At 44.9% G+C, this 15,536-nt stretch overlaps 1 protein-coding gene across 7 annotated transcripts in view; it reads right to left on the reverse strand.

The window, feature by feature from the left end:
* Positions 1–192: 192 nt before the first annotated feature.
* LOC109874610 (ras GTPase-activating protein nGAP) overlaps positions 193–15,536 on the reverse strand; it is a 92,889-nt gene continuing 77,545 nt past the window's right edge. For 5 of the 7 annotated variants that reach the window (XM_020466603.2, XM_020466599.2, XM_020466600.2 and 2 more), the window contains 9 exons: positions 15,273–15,417; positions 14,543–14,779; positions 14,124–14,325; positions 12,585–12,784; positions 10,981–11,995; positions 10,696–10,830; positions 10,257–10,459; positions 9,194–9,281; positions 193–1,264 (listed from right to left, as the gene is read on the reverse strand). In XM_020466603.2, coding sequence (XP_020322192.1) covers positions 1,097–1,264; positions 9,194–9,281; positions 10,257–10,459; positions 10,696–10,830; positions 10,981–11,995; positions 12,585–12,784; positions 14,124–14,325; positions 14,543–14,779; positions 15,273–15,417 — 2,393 coding nt within the window. In that variant the 3' untranslated portion in view covers positions 193–1,096. Of the gene's footprint in view, positions 1,265–7,620; positions 8,590–9,193; positions 9,282–10,256; positions 10,460–10,695; positions 10,831–10,980; positions 11,996–12,584; positions 12,785–14,123; positions 14,326–14,542; positions 14,780–15,272; positions 15,418–15,536 lie in introns of those variants that run through there. The other 2 variants (XM_020466601.2, XM_031810149.1) reach the window with 2 other exon arrangements.

A 15,536-nucleotide genomic window follows, 5' to 3' on the forward strand; every position in this document is an offset into this window, starting at 1 on the left:
GATTTATGTAATGACTCCACAAATATGCAGTGTTTGACTTGGACTGAAATAGGTGCCGGTAATCATTTTGGGTGCAAGGAATATTTTAGGTGCAGTAGCACAAGCACTGCCCAAGTCGAGCACTACAAATATGCATGTGCATCAGCAGTAGTTGAATTACAAACCATATTAAAGTCACAAATGCAAAACATCCACAATGTTACAGGCAGTTTTTATTCTCAACAACATTCAACAACTGACAGATAAGCTATCATTGACATTCACCAGTTCATAGATTTTTGTGCAACAAAAAAGTGTGTGCCTAGGGGGAGGTTGGATGGGTGAGAACAGAAAACAGACTCTTAAACAGTAGTTATTGACATGAAATAGAAAATTGTACAAAGTCAGGAGGGCTGTCATGTTGAACATCTTCTCATGGGATCTTGAAGGCGTGCCAGTAGAAGGTACAGAAATAAATAACATTTGCTATTCTGTGGCAAGGTGGGAGTGAGCAGACACTTTGTTTTGAAGATCCAGTAGGCCGTAAGAACCTGAACTCAAAGGCCTATGGTTTCAGCTAACGATGGGCAAGCAGCAGTCCCAATATACTCTAAATCAGACAATCAAAACCAATGCAACCCCTAGTTTAAGATGACAAAAACAGAAGTTAAAAATATTTTTAAAAAGTAGGGTTAGAAAAACAGTGCATAAAACGTTTTTTGGTTTATTTTGCCCTTCCATTCCTATCATGACTATGTTTTTAGAGCTATAACTGCTCACTATGTGCTTATTTATTTAAACAAACCCCTTTGATATGTACATCTACTCAATATATCATCTCTTAATTAGAGAATACTTCAAATCTATTTAAAACTGCATTTGTCTGCATATGGGAATGTCATTTATAAAACAACAATTCGCTATTTCATGACAACAGTTGATCCCCCTGTTCACGTCTTCAAAAGACACGTCTTTCAGTATCATCTCTGTACACAACCAATGCAAGATACAAGCTATTTACATTCATATCTAGACATTCCTTGTAGAGCCACAGGTAATTGGTCTGTGTGCATGGAGAGAGTGTGACCATAACACCATCTCACATTATCTGACTAAATCAGCAGCTGCTGTTTTTGAACTCTCCGTTCTCAGTGATCGACAGTTTTGTGGGGTTGGTTGGCGAGAGGCCGTTGCGCAGGTTCTGCATGCTATAGCGCTCCTTCACCTGTGTCAGGGCACTCATCAGCCGAGAGTTGGCTGCATCCAGGGAGCTTATCCTCTTCTCCTGAAGAGAGAAAGAGAGAAGGGAAAGAGGGAGGGAGTGAGAAAGAGAGGAAAACATTCATTTTACATTGGAGAATGAATTAGCAGGATAAGCTAAAGGATGATTACTACTATGTAGATGGTGAAATTCAAATATCACAAGCAAAGTCTGAAATATACCTCACTGAAATAGTTTTTGTTTACCAGCCAAAATTATAGATAAAACAAACTCATATCCAAGCATTGCATCATGTTTGTTTTTAAAACAAAAACATACTTTTTTTATAAACAGTACCATTCAAAAGATTGGACACACCTACTCATTCCAGGGTTTTTCTTTATTTTTTAAAACTATTTTCTACATTGTAGAATAATAGTGAAAACAAACTATGAACACATATGGAATCAAATAGTCATCAAAAAAGTGTTAAACAAATACAAATATTTTATGAGATTCTTCAAAGTAGCCACTTTTGGCCTTGATGACAGCTTTGCACACTCTTGACATTCTCTCAACCAGCTTTCTATCATCATGTGCAACCAGAGGGAAAAGAACTCTGGACCACCTTTACTCCAAACACAGAGACGCATACAAAGCTCTCCCTCCCCTCCATTTGGCAAATCTGACCATAATTCCATCCTCCTGATTCCTGCTTACAAGCAAAAATTAAAGCAGGAAGCACCAGTGAGTAGATCACTAAAAATGTGGTCAGATGAAGCAGATGCTAAGTTACAGGACTGTTTTGCTTGCACAGACTTGAATATGTTCCGGGATTCCTCCAATGGCATTGAGGAGTACACCACATGTCATTGGCTTCATCAATAAGTACATTGATGATGTCGTCTCCACAGTGACCGTACATACATACCCCAACCAGAAGCCATGGATTGCAGGCAGCATCGGCACTGAGCTAAAGGCTGGAGCTGCTGCTTTCAAGGAGTGGGACTCTAACCCGGAAGCTTATAAGAAATCCCGCTATGCCCTCCGACGAACCATCAAACAGGCAAAGCATCAATACAGGACTAAGATAGAGTCGTACAACACCGGCTCCGACGCCCGTCGGATATGGCAGGGCTTGCAAACCATTACAGACTACAAAGGGAAGCACAGCCGAGAGCTGCCCAGTGACACGAGCCTGCCAGACGAGCTGAACTACTTCTATGCTCGTTTCGAGGCAAATAACACTGAAACATGCATGAAAGCACCAGATGTTCCGGAAGACTGTGTGATCACGCTCTCCGCAGCCGATGTGAGTAAGACCTTTAGACAGGTCACCAGTACATGTACTGTGAGCATGCTCTGATCAACTGGCAAGTGTCTTCACTGACATTTTCAACCTCTTCTTGTCCGAGTCTGTAATACCAACATGTTTTAAGCAGACCACCACAGTGACTGTGCCCAAGAACACTAAGGTAACCTGCCTAAATGACTACCGAGACGTAGCACTCATGTCTGTAGCCAGTGCTTTGAAAGGTCATGGCTCACATCAACACCATCATCCTTGAAACCCTAGACCCACTCCAATTTGCATACCACCCAAACAGATCCACAGATGATTCAATCTCTATTGCACTCCACACTGCCCTTTCCCACTTGGACAAAAGGAACACCTATGTGCGTGCCAGCCCTCTCCTGTACTCCCTGTTCACTCATGACTGCACGGCCAGGCACGACTCCAACACCATCATTACATTTGCAGATGAAACAACAGTGGTAGGCCTGATCACCGACAAAAATGAGACAGCCTATAGGGAGGAGGTCAGAGACCTGGCAGTGTGGTTACAGGACAACAACCTCTCACTCAACGTGAGCAAGACAAAGGAAATGATTGTGGACTACAGGAAAAAGAGGACCGCGCATGCCCCCATTCTCATCGACGTGGCTGCAGTGGAGCAGGTTGAGAGCTTCAAGTTCCTTGGTGTCCACATCACCAACAAGCTAACATCGTCCAAGTACACAATACAGTATTGAAGTGGGCACAACAAAACCTATTCCCCCCTCAGGAGACAAAGATTTGGCATGGGTCCTCAAATCCTCAAAAGGTTCTACTGCTGCACCATCGAGAGCATCCTGACTGGTATGGCAACTGCTCGGCCTCCGACCAAAAGGCACTGCAGAGGGTAGTGCGTACGGCCCAGTACATCACATCAGCTTGGGGCCAAGCTTCCTGCCATCCATGACCTCTATACCAGGCGATGTCAGAGGAAGGCCCTAAAAATTGCCAAAGACTCCAGCCACCCTAGTCATTGCCTGTTCTCTCGGCTTCCGCACGGCAAGCGGTACCGGCGCGCCAAGTCTAGGTCCAAGAGGCTTCTTAATAACAGCTTCTACCCCGAGCCATAAGACTCCTGAACCTCTAGTCAAATGGCTATCCAGACTTTTTGTCATCTATGCATAGTCACTTTAATAACGCTACCTACATGTACATACTACCTCAACTAACCGGTGCCCCTGCACATTGACTCTGTACCAGCAGCCCCATGTATATATTGTTATTTTTTTACTGCTGCTCTTTAATTACTTGTACTTTTCTCTCTTATTCTTATCCATATTGTTTTGAAACTGCACTGTTGGTTAGGGGCTCGTATTTCACTGTAAGGTTGTTGTATTTGGCGCTTGTAACTAATAACATTTGATTTGAGGTAGTCACCTGGAATGCGTTTCAATTAACAGGTGTGCCTTGTTCAAAATGTATTTATGGAATTTCTTTCCTTAACAATCATTTGTGTTGTGACAGGGTAGGGTTGGTATACAGAAGATAGCCCTATATGGTAAAAGACCAAGTCCATATAATGGCAAGAACAGCTCAAATAAGCAAAGAGAAATGACAGTCCATCATTACTCATGTCAATCCGGAAAATTTCAAGAACTTTGAAAGCTTCTTCAAGTGCAGTCACAAAAACCATCAAGCGTTATGATGAAACTGGCTCTCATGAGGACCGCCACAGGAAAGGAAGACCCAGAGTTACCTCTGCTGCAGAGCATTAGTTGTCAGCCTCAGAAATTGCAACCCAAATAAATGCTACAGAGTTCAAAGTAACAGGCATCTCAACATCAACTGTTCAGAGGAGAATGCGTGAATCAGGCCTTAATGGTCAAATAGCTGAAAAGACACCAATAAGAAGAAGAGACTTGCTTGGGTCAAGAAACACGAGCAATGGACATTAGACCGGTGGAAATCTGTCCTTTGGTCTGATGAGTCCAAATCAATCATTTTTGGTTCCAACCGCCGTGTCTTTGTGAGACGCAGAGTGGGTGAACGGAGGATCTCTGCATTAGAGGTCGACCGATTAATCGGAATGGTATTTTTGGATACCGATTTAGCCATTATTTTTACACCTTTATTTAACTAGGCAAGTCAGTTAAGAACACATTCTTATTTTCAATGACGGCCTAGGAACGGTGGGTTAACTGCCGTGTTCAGGGGCAGAATGACAGATTTTCACCTTGTCAGCTCGGGGGATTCAATCTTGCAACCTTACAGTTAACTAGTCCAACGCAATAAGGACCTGCCTCTCTCTCGTTGCACTCCACAAGGAGCCTGTTAAGCGAATGCAGTAAGCCAAGGTAAGTTGCTAGCTAGTTAAACTTATCTTATAAAAAACAATCAATCAATCATAATCACTAGTTAGCTACACATGGTTGATGATATAATCTGACTGAGCATATACAAGTATCTGACTGAGCGGTGGTAGGCAGAAGCAGGCGCGTAAACATTCATTCAAACAGCACGTTCGGTCGTTTTGCCAGCAGCTCTTCCTTGTGCGTCAAGCGTTGTGCTGTTTATGACTTCAAGCCTATCAACTCCCGAGATGAGGCTGGTGTAACCGAAGTGAAATGGCTAGCTAGTTAGCGGGCGCTAATAGCGTTTCAAACGTCACTCGCTCTGAGCTTTCTAGTAGTTGTTCCCCTTGCTCTGCATGGGTAACGCTGCTTCGATGGTGGCTGTTGTCGTTGTGTTCCTGGTTCGAGCCCAGGGAGGAGCGAGGAGAGAGACGGAAGCTATACTGTTACACTGGCAATACTAAAGTGCCTATAAGACCATCCAATAGTCAAAGGTTAATGAAATACAAATGGTATAGAGGGAAATAGTCCTATAAACCCTATAATAACTACAACCTAAAACTTCTTACCTGGGAATATTGAAGACTCATGTTAAAAGGAACCACCAGCTTTCATATGTTCTCATGTTCTGAGCAAGGAACTGATTTATTTGAGGCTAAATAGATTTTATTGATGTATTATATTAAGTTAAAATAAGTGTTAATTCAGTATTGTTGTAATTGTCATTATTACAAATAAATAAAAATCGACCGATTAATCGGTATCGTTTTTTTTGGCCCTCCCATAATCGGTATCGGCATTGAAAAATCAGAATCGGTCGACCTCTACTCTGCATGTGTGGTTCCCACCGTGAAGCATGGAGGAGGAGGTGTGATGGTGTGGGGGGTGGTGCTTTTCTGGTGACACTGTCAGTGATTTACTTAGAATTCAAGGCACACTTAACCAGCATGGCTACCACAGCATTCTGCAGCTATATGCCATCCCATCTGGTTTGCACTTAGTGGGACTATCATTTGTTTTTCAACAGGACAATGATCCAACACGCCTCCAGGCTGTGTAAGGGCTATTTGACCAAGAACGAGAGTGATGGAGTGCTGCATCAGATGACCTGGCCTCCACAATCACTCGACCTCAACCCAATTGAGATATATTGGAATGAGTTGGACTGCAGAGTGAAGGAAAAGCAGCCAACCAGTGCTCAGCATACAGCGGGTTCACAACAAAGTATGTGAACCCTTTGGAAATACCTGGACTTCTGCATAAATTGGTAATAAAATTTGATCTGATCTTCATCTAGGTCCAACAGTAGACAAACACAGTCTGCCTAAACTAATAACACACAAAACAGTTTCATGTCTTTATTGAACACACCGTATAAACATTCTCAGTGCAGGGTGGAACAAGTATGTAAACCCTTGGATTTAATAACTGGTTGACCCTCCTTTGGCAGCAATAACCTCAACCAAATGTTTTCTGTAGTTGCGGATCAGACCTGAACAACGGTCAGGAGGAATTTTGGACTATTCCTCTTTACACAACTGTTAGAGTTTAGCAATATTTTGGTATGTCTGGTGTAAACTGCTCGAGGTCATGCCACAGCATCTCAATCGGGTTGAAGTCAGGACTCTGATTGGGCCACTCCAGAAGGCATTTTTCCGTTGATGATGGCAAGCTGTCCAGACCCTGAGGCAGCAAAGCAGCCCCAAACCATGATGCTCCTTCCACCATACCTTACATTTGGGATGAGGATTAGATGTTGGTGTGCTGTGCCTTTTTTTCTCCACACATATTGTGTGTTCCTTCCAAACAACTCAACTGTAGTTTCATCGGTCCACAGAATATTACTACTGGAACATCCAGGTGCACTTTTGCAAACTTCAGACGTGCAGTAATGTTTTTTTTGGACAGCAGTGGATTCTTCCGTGGTGTCCTCCCATGAACACCATTCTTGTTTAGTGTTTTACGTATCGTAGACTCGTCAACAGAGATGTTAGCATGTTCCAGAGATTTCTGTAAGTCTTTAGCTGACACTCTAGGATTTGTCTTAACCTCATTGAACATTCTGCGCTGTGCTCTTGCAGTCATCTTTGCAGGACGGCCACTCCTAGGGAGAGGACTGATGAACATCAAGGCTTTTAGAGATACTTTTTTGACCCTTTCCAGCTTTATGCAAGTCAACAATTCTTTATCTTGGATCTTCTGAGATCTATTTTGTTCGAGGCATGGTTCACATTAGGCAATGCTTCTTGTGAATAGCAAACACAAATTTTGTGAGTGTTTTTTATAGGGCAGGGCAGCTCTAACCAACATCTCCAATCTCGTCTCAATGATTGTACTCCTGGTTAGCTGACTCCTGACTCCAATTAGCTTTTGGAGAAGTCATTAGCCTAGGGGTTCACATATTTTCCAACCTACACTGTGAATGTTTAAATGATGTATTCAATATAGACAAGAAAAATACAATAATTTGTGTTATTAGGTTAAGCACACTATGTTTGTCTATTGTTGTGACTTAGATGAAGATCAGATCAAATTTGATGACCAATTTATGCAGAAATCCAGTTAAATCCAAAGGATTCGCATACTTTTTCTTGCCACTGTATGTGGGAACTCCTTCAAGACTGTTGGAAAAGCATTCCTCATGAATCTGGTTGAGAGAATGCTAACAGTGTGCAAAGCTGTCATCAATGCAAAGGGTGGCTACTTTGAACAACCTAAAATATATTTCGATTTGTGTAACAATTTTTTGGTTACTTCATGATTCCATGTGTGTTATTTCATAGTTTTCATGTCTTCACTATTATTCTACAATGTAGAAAATAGTAAAAATAAATAAAAACCCTTGAATGAGTAGGTGTCCAAACTTTTGACTAGTCCTGTATCTAACCATTCGTATACCATTCACAGAGCCTACATGTCAACAGTGGCATGGCTTTCAACTGAAAACAATTGTACATTTATATTGTGTAAACACATTAGTTGTATTCAACTATCATTTCATTGTTTTACTGAAATCCCAATTCTATGCCTAACCCTTGGACTGAAGTATCCTCTACACTATGTATTCGATTGTTCCCCCCAATGACCACCACTGTGATGCCATCCTAGATGGAGGAAAACGGATTCAGTTTGCTCTCCTTGAAATCAGCAACAAAATAAAGTTGTGTCACCAGCCATGGGCAACCTCATCTAGCCAGGTCATGGCACTGTTCCTGCAGAACTGAGTGAGAGGGGGGGAAGGGAAATGGGTTTTGGGAGTGACAGTAGCTCAATTAGGAAGGCAGGGTGAAAAGCAGCCAAAGCTATCATCTGCTAAGAGCGCAACTCACAACACACATTCCTGGAGAAACAGAAATGGTGAACACATCAATGTAGCTGCTTAATATTTACAGACCTAATTCCATCTCGTGACAGACATTCCCATACTAAAATATTGTTGATTATTAGCTATGAGCGCCACTTTGTGTCTGAGATGATATTGACATCGGACTTGGAGAAACATTAAGTGTAGCAGCAGCAGCGTACTCAAACTGCAAAAGTTATGAAAATGTATTAGATTATGTTTTATATTTATAATGTGACTGATGGGGAAATCCAAAAGCAATGCCAAACAACAGCCAAACAACCTCTAGTCTGCACACAAATAAGGACTTTTTTGTCAGGGAGGGTAGGAATGGGTGTCAAGTGGGGTTGCGCTCATACAAGGCTTGCCGGCATTTTCCAAAACCTGAGGACTGACTGGTTTACTTGCCTGCTTGGATTACCTCTGTTGCTTTATTGACCTGGAATTCAGTGGAACATAGTGATAGTGAGCACGTCAACAGGTTCTCTGCTCCAATACAGAGTACAAGAACTCCATCCCCTTCCAAAGCTTAAAAAGTGTTGTTTGGATGGGATTAGAGAATTAACTGCATGTCAAGTCTATACTTTTACATTTAGTGTCAATTATATCTCCCCTGACAAAGATAACATTGTAAAGAAAGTAGACATTTTTAAAAAGTCAAAGCATTTAAAATATGTATTTTGATGGTGCAATAATAGTTCATATTCATCCTATTTTCTTCTCCCCTTTCCCTGCTTGGTATTGAAGAACTGTTGATGTAAAGTATGACTTCTCAAAGAGTGTTCAGAGGCAACGAGCTGATAAACAGGCCCTGCTAAAAGCCCAAAAATGTGCCTCTATTGAGACTATGGCATTTCCAGATGGCTCTGAAAAGCTGTCAAGGATATAAAACAATGGTAAGCAACCCCAAATGTAAGACTGAATGAATCGGTTTCCATGGAGAGTAGAAGATTCATTCATAAGGGGATGGTTTTAGTATTGGATTTATTCAAGCCCTACACAGAGTACAGACAAAATATGTGTAGCGTTTTCTGTTACTATACCTGTGCATCAATGATCTTCTGCTTGGCATCTATGACAGCCTGCATCTCTGTATGGTCTCTCTTCAGCTCCTCCTCTACAGCAATTAACCTGTGAGTGACAGAGCATTGCCATCTCAGACGCATACAAACCAAACGGGGAGGTCATAGGCTGCACCTCAAATGGTAGACCCTGATCAAAAGTAGTGCACTATACAGTGCATTTGGAAAGTATTCAGTCCCCTTCCACTTTTCCAAATTTTGTTACGTTACAGCCTTATTCTAAAATGGATTAGGTTGTTTTTCCCCCTCCTCAATCTACACACAATAACCCATAATGGCAGAGCAAAACCAGGTTTTTAGAAATATATCAATAACCAAGGCCCTTCTCCCCCGATTGTGCAGTTTGGCCGGGTGGCCAGCTCTCGGAAGAGTCTTGTTGGTGCCAAACCTTTTAAGAATGATGGCGGCCACTGTGTTCTTGGGGACCTTCAATGCTGCAGAGATATTTTGGTACCCTTCCCCAGATCTGTGCCTCGACACTATCATGTCTCGGAGCTCTACGGACAATTCCTTCAACCTCATGGCTTGGTTTTTGCTCTGACATGCACTGTCAACTGTGGGACCTTATATAGACAGGTGTGTGCCTTTCCAAATCATGTCCAATCAATTGAATTTACCACAAGTGGACTCCAATCAAGTTGTAGAAGCATCTCAAGGATGATCAATGGAAACAGGATGCACCTGAGCTCAATTTCGAGTCTCATAGCAAAGGGTCTGAATACCTATCTATGCAAAAACCTGTTTTTGCTTTGTCATTATGGGGTATTGTGTGCAGATTGATGAGGAAGAAAATCATTTGATCAATTTTACAGAATAAGGCTGTAACAAAATGTGGAAAAAGTCAAGGGGTCTGAATACTTTCCGAATGCACTGTATATAGGGAATATGGTGCCATTTGGGACAACTATACAAGACACTATAGGCACGCCATTGCTTCCATTCATTCATTCATTCAAAGGAATTCCGACTGGAATATGGGCTTGTTTTAAGCAAAATTATCCAGAGGGTGCCTAGTAATGCCTACCTGCAGATGATGCTCTTCATCTGGTTGTCCTTCTCCTCCTGCTGCCGGCGCAGCCTCTCCTCGCTGTCCTCCAGTCGGGCCTTGTACTCCATCAGCAGTTTCTGCATCTGCTGCTCCTGGGCCAGCAGACGTCTCTCGTACTCCTCCAGACACCGACTAGACACCCGCAGGCGCTCCTTCAGCTTGGAGATCTCCTGTTCATACTGGCGGGAGAGAAAAACAGAGATAGAGGGAAAGAGAAAGTGAGGCAGACAGACAGAGGGAAAGTGAGAGAGAGGGAATGATCGTGTTAGTCATGACTAAGACTATCTCTGTCTGCCTACACTGGCTTAGCAGGCTGATGTGTTAACTTGGATGATTAGGAAGAAGTCAGTCATTTAACTTGGAAATATTTTGGCCATCAAACCTTCATTGACTGTAACTCTAGCTATGTCTTTACCTTCTTGGCGTGCCTGCTGTCCTCCCTGCTCTGATCTGCTGGGGCCGCCTCGTCCTCGAACTGGCCGTTATTCAGTACCCACGCCGCTGTCCTCTCTACCGGTGACATGGTGACTGGCTCTACCGGCGACACCACCTGCACCACCACAGATACATGTATGTCAATCAAATCTACCCTGAGTGCCTTTGGCCACACTTTATTTCTTGATAATAACAGATATTATATAGGGGTGTCGGAGCGGAATGTGTGTGAATCTAAGTGTAGTTCTGTATGCCAGACCAGTACCTGCGGTGGCGTCTGCTGCTTGGCAACGCTCCTGACGGGGGGCATAGGGCTCTCCATGGAGCAGGTGGACTGTTGGTGTGAGCGGCCTCCTGTGCCTGGCTGGGCCTGGATGGGGATAGGCATGGGCTCTGTGTTGATGGAGCTGCTGCTGCGCAGAGAGGCGCTGTGGGGCAGGGAGCGGGGCAGGGAGCGGGGCGTCCGGGCCCCACCACTCCCCCCACTGCGGCTCTGCTGCTCCACCCTCACGATGTGGGCCGTGCTGCTTTGCCTGGGCACTGCTACAGCGTGGGCTCCTCTGTGGTGGTCTGGCAGGTTGTGGCGGCGCGGCGTGGAGCAGTCTTCGCTCTGCGTGCTCCGCCGGCTGAATTCCTCCAGACTGCTATTGGACGGGACCCTGCCCCCTTTCTCCCCCTGGCTCCCGCCTCCAAACTCAACCTCCGAGTTGCTGTGGCTGCGGGAGCTATCAGTGCTCAGGTTCTCAGAGCTGGAGTCCGGCTGCAGAGAGTGCACTGAGTGGGAGTGGACCGAGTGTGTTGTGGAGTGTACTGCTGTGTGTTGTTGTTGTGTCTGGTTGCTAAGGTGATAGACAGGGTTCTGGAAAGACAGGGGCTGGAGGCTCCTCTGCTGGCTGAGGGAAGGGTGCAGGGGCCGACGCACCTGTGGTGCACTCTGGGGGAGGTTGTCCTGTAACGAGGGCTTCTGGTGGAGGGCTTGGTGTGACTGTGAGGTGGTAGCCTGGTGGGGGTGTCCGATAGAGAGCTGGGAGCCCACCCTGCTCAGCTTGGGGGGAGCATCGTGGAGGTGGAGGGGTCCCTTGCCACTCTGGACCATGTGAGTGTCCTGGAGGTCCACCAGGGAGATGCTGCGTCCGTTGGGCAGGAGGTTCTCTCTCTCCTCCTTGTCTGAGAAGCTCATGCTATGGCCGGACGGCTGCTGGCCCAGGAGAGGGTGCTTCCCCCGGTGAAGGCCGTTCGTAACATGCTCTTGGACTGGGGACTTGATTCTGTCAACCTCACTGCAAGACGTGGACAGTAAACACACAACACATTAACAGAGAGTTCCGAAACCAAAGCTAGGACCAGACCAAGAACATGGGTACATCCCAAATGGCATCCTATTCCATATGTAGCGCACTACTTTTGAACAGGGCCCATAGGGGTCTGGTAAAAATTTGTGCACTATAAATTACTAGGAAATAGGGTTCTATTTGGGACTCACTACATGAAATGTAAGCTACCGTCTTTTCAAGTTTAACTCAAATGTTCCTTTCGCAACAATGTTTATGCTGATTCACTTTAAAGCCGGAAAACCCTCCATCTCGGATTCCCTCATTACCTCTACAGCTGCTAAAAATAGGAAGTCTCTAGCTGCAGCTTTATTTAGAAAGATCCTAGCAGCGAGTCATCTCCCAAGTCAATACACAAACAACCCATCTATATTAAATGCATGAGCACACCAACAGCTTTCAACCTCCAGGATAACTGACACAAAATCACCAGATGAAACAGCCTTTGAAAATAACTACACCACAGAATTAGACCATGCATGGCTGGGTGGTGATTGGCAATACCATTGCTGCAGTTGTGACCAATTTGAAGCACTACCTGTCGGCCGGATCTTCGAATATCCTCTGCAGGCCTGAGGAGACGCTGCCGCTGATGTTGTGTGAGGAGCTGTAGTCCTGGAAGCGTCGGAGCTGCTGCTGGATGGGTGTGGGGCTAGATAGAGAGCGGGCTATGTCCCCCAGGATGCGGGGCAGGGGGCCCAGCTTGGCTACGGTCGCCTGCAGGAAGGAATTTTCACCCTGGGTTGCATGTTACCAAGACAAGAGGCAGCAGCACCAGGCCACGTCACCCAGCATTGTGGAATGAGGATGGCAGAAGGTTTGGAGGGCGGAGGATTGATGGGTTGGATTTGTTGGTTGGTTGGCAATGAGAGGCACCATAATGCATTGGTATTGGCGGGACAGCGTAACCATGAAGACACCAAGTGTGTGTGTCGGGTGGAGTGGAAAAGGGGAGAGGGAAGGGGTGGGCGTAGAGGCAAAAGGAAAGAAAGTAGATACATAAGAGGAAAAAACATAAGGAAATGAATAAGTTTGGGGTAAAAAATGTAAACACATGCCACTAAATAACAGACATTCCAAACACAGCAAACATGCATCAAGGGCAAACTAATACATAAGGTTGTGAGGTAAGATGCAGGAAGGATTTAAATGGATGTTGTAAAACAACTAGGGTTCACGGAACATTTGTGCAGAGGGGTGTAAAAAACGCAGTAGAATAAACATGCATTAAAAAAAAACTGATGTACAGCGCAGGAGCCTTGCGGGTTTAAGGTTAGGGGGAGTGGTGGGAACAGTGAACGAGTGGGTGATGTTACCCTGCTTCAAAACCTTTAACATAGACTTCTAAACTCGACAGACACTAAGGAACATCCTAGTGAAAGAAATGTGGGGTAAAAACATCCCGGACAGTAATAATTAAGTTTCCCTCTTCTCATAAAGTCATTAACTACCCCTGCTACGGCACGGCAGGCTTGAGATGTAAGTCAATGTGGTGTAAGCTGATTAGACAGACTTGTCCTAACGCCACTTAATATTATTAGACCATTGCACAGGATTATGTCACAGTGATCGTATTAGACCCATCTACCCACATTTCATCCAGAAAAACATTATTACACTCAGCATTATTCAGAATCATACATTTGTGCATTTAGATTCATAGCAGCTGTAAAAAAAATCCCCTCCAAGCCTGCAAACGTAGTAGTCAAACAGATTAGGGAAAGAAAGATCGTTGTCAGGATAACACACAATCATTTTGGGCAGACGCAAATCCACTACACACCACTGCAATTTATCATTTGCAGCAGAGCCTCTGAACTCAACAGAAACCTACTGAGGGCCACAATTAGGAGCCTTAGCATCTCATTAAAGTACAGTGCTTTCCATTTCATCTTTGGGCTTACAAAAGATATGTATGTATCCCAAATTGCACTACATTCCCTATGTAATGCCTTATGGGCCTGCTCAAAAGTAGTTCACAATAAAGGGAACAGGGTGCCATTTGGGATGCAAATGATGTTTTTACAACATCTGTTAACAGAGGTATCATTGCTTCCCACTCCAAGGTCTTCCTTACCTTGTCCAACTGGGACACCACGTCCCACAGGAGCGAGTGGAGGACAGACAGCTCTCGGCCAAGGTCGATGTAACCTTCGAATCCTGGCGTGTTGGAGATGGTCTCTGGGTTGGAGATCTCCGTGAGGAAACGCATCATACCTGCCCATTCGTGCTCCAGGAAGTCGTTCATGAATGCCATGTACTCCTCTTTGTTGCCAAACCTTGGACACGGACAATAACAAGCGTTCATATGATGCACTTTCTACTTAGGGCGACATGCTTTGATTGTCTTGTCAATTTGCAAAGGTGAAATTATAAACAAAATGCTACCTTATTCCCTATACAGAACCAGGGCCTGGTCAAAAGTAATGTACTATAGGGTGCCGTTTGCACACGTAGCCGTGGTCTACCATACCACCAGCAACAGGCGAAACCTACTTGGCGAAGTTGGCCAGGTTCTGAATGACCTTGGCGATGAGGGTGAGGGTACGGGAAGTGCGGTCGTCGGGGTACTCCTGCATGAGGCTGAAGAGCGAGGGGGACATGATGGCGGGACAGAGGAAGCGGAGGAACAAGGAGGCGCTGATGAGGCGCTTGCTAATGTCCTGGTTCCCTCGGGTCAGACACTGCTGCTTCCAAGCTGCAAACACCTCCTTTAGCTCCCGCGGGAACACACTAGGGAGGCAGAGGGAAGAGTCAGAGTAGTGGAGATTATTTGGAATCACAAGCTCATGCGGTAGCCCTGCCTGCTAGTGTAACACTCGGCCCAAGAGGGAATGTCCTCTTGGTTAAGATGCTGGTTTCCCGAGTGTGACGACCGTGGTGTGTACCAGACAAAATGCACATGCACCACCACATATTACCACCAGGTGGCAGCATGCACTTTACATCATCACTAAATTGAAGCCAAGCCAGACATGCTGTACCATCCATCTCTATCTCTTTCAAAACAACAAGACTAAACAAGTACCCCAAATCTGTGTTTCAAGTTCCGCAGTGCTGCAGATACTCTGTTCACATAATGTCATAGCTACCCATTTACAAGGCGCTGGGGCTTGCCTTAAGTGGAGGCGGGTCAAGGCCCTCTGGCTATGTGGCTCAGGGTCATTGACCTTAAGAAGCTGGCTATGTGGCTTTAGGCTTCACAGTGCTGAGGGGCTGATCTCACCAGTAGGAGTTGATGATCTTACAGAAGGCCAGCTCGCAGCACATCTTCAGGTTGCTCTGGTGCTCAGGGAGTTCACTACTGGAGCACTTCCCCGGGTCCACCTCACAGTTCTCATCTGACTCATACAACGCTTTGATGAACTCTCCTACAGTACCCAGGAGAAAACACAGACTGAGTTGAAGAACAGTAACACGGCATTGCCAAAAACCCATGGAATAGTTTGAAAACCTGCCAATTCAGCAATCAATAAAATTCCATACATCA

The sequence above is a fragment of the Oncorhynchus kisutch genome, linkage group LG30 (genome assembly GCF_002021735.2).
Source record: "Oncorhynchus kisutch isolate 150728-3 linkage group LG30, Okis_V2, whole genome shotgun sequence".
NCBI classification, from domain to species: Eukaryota; Metazoa; Chordata; class Actinopteri; order Salmoniformes; family Salmonidae; genus Oncorhynchus; species Oncorhynchus kisutch.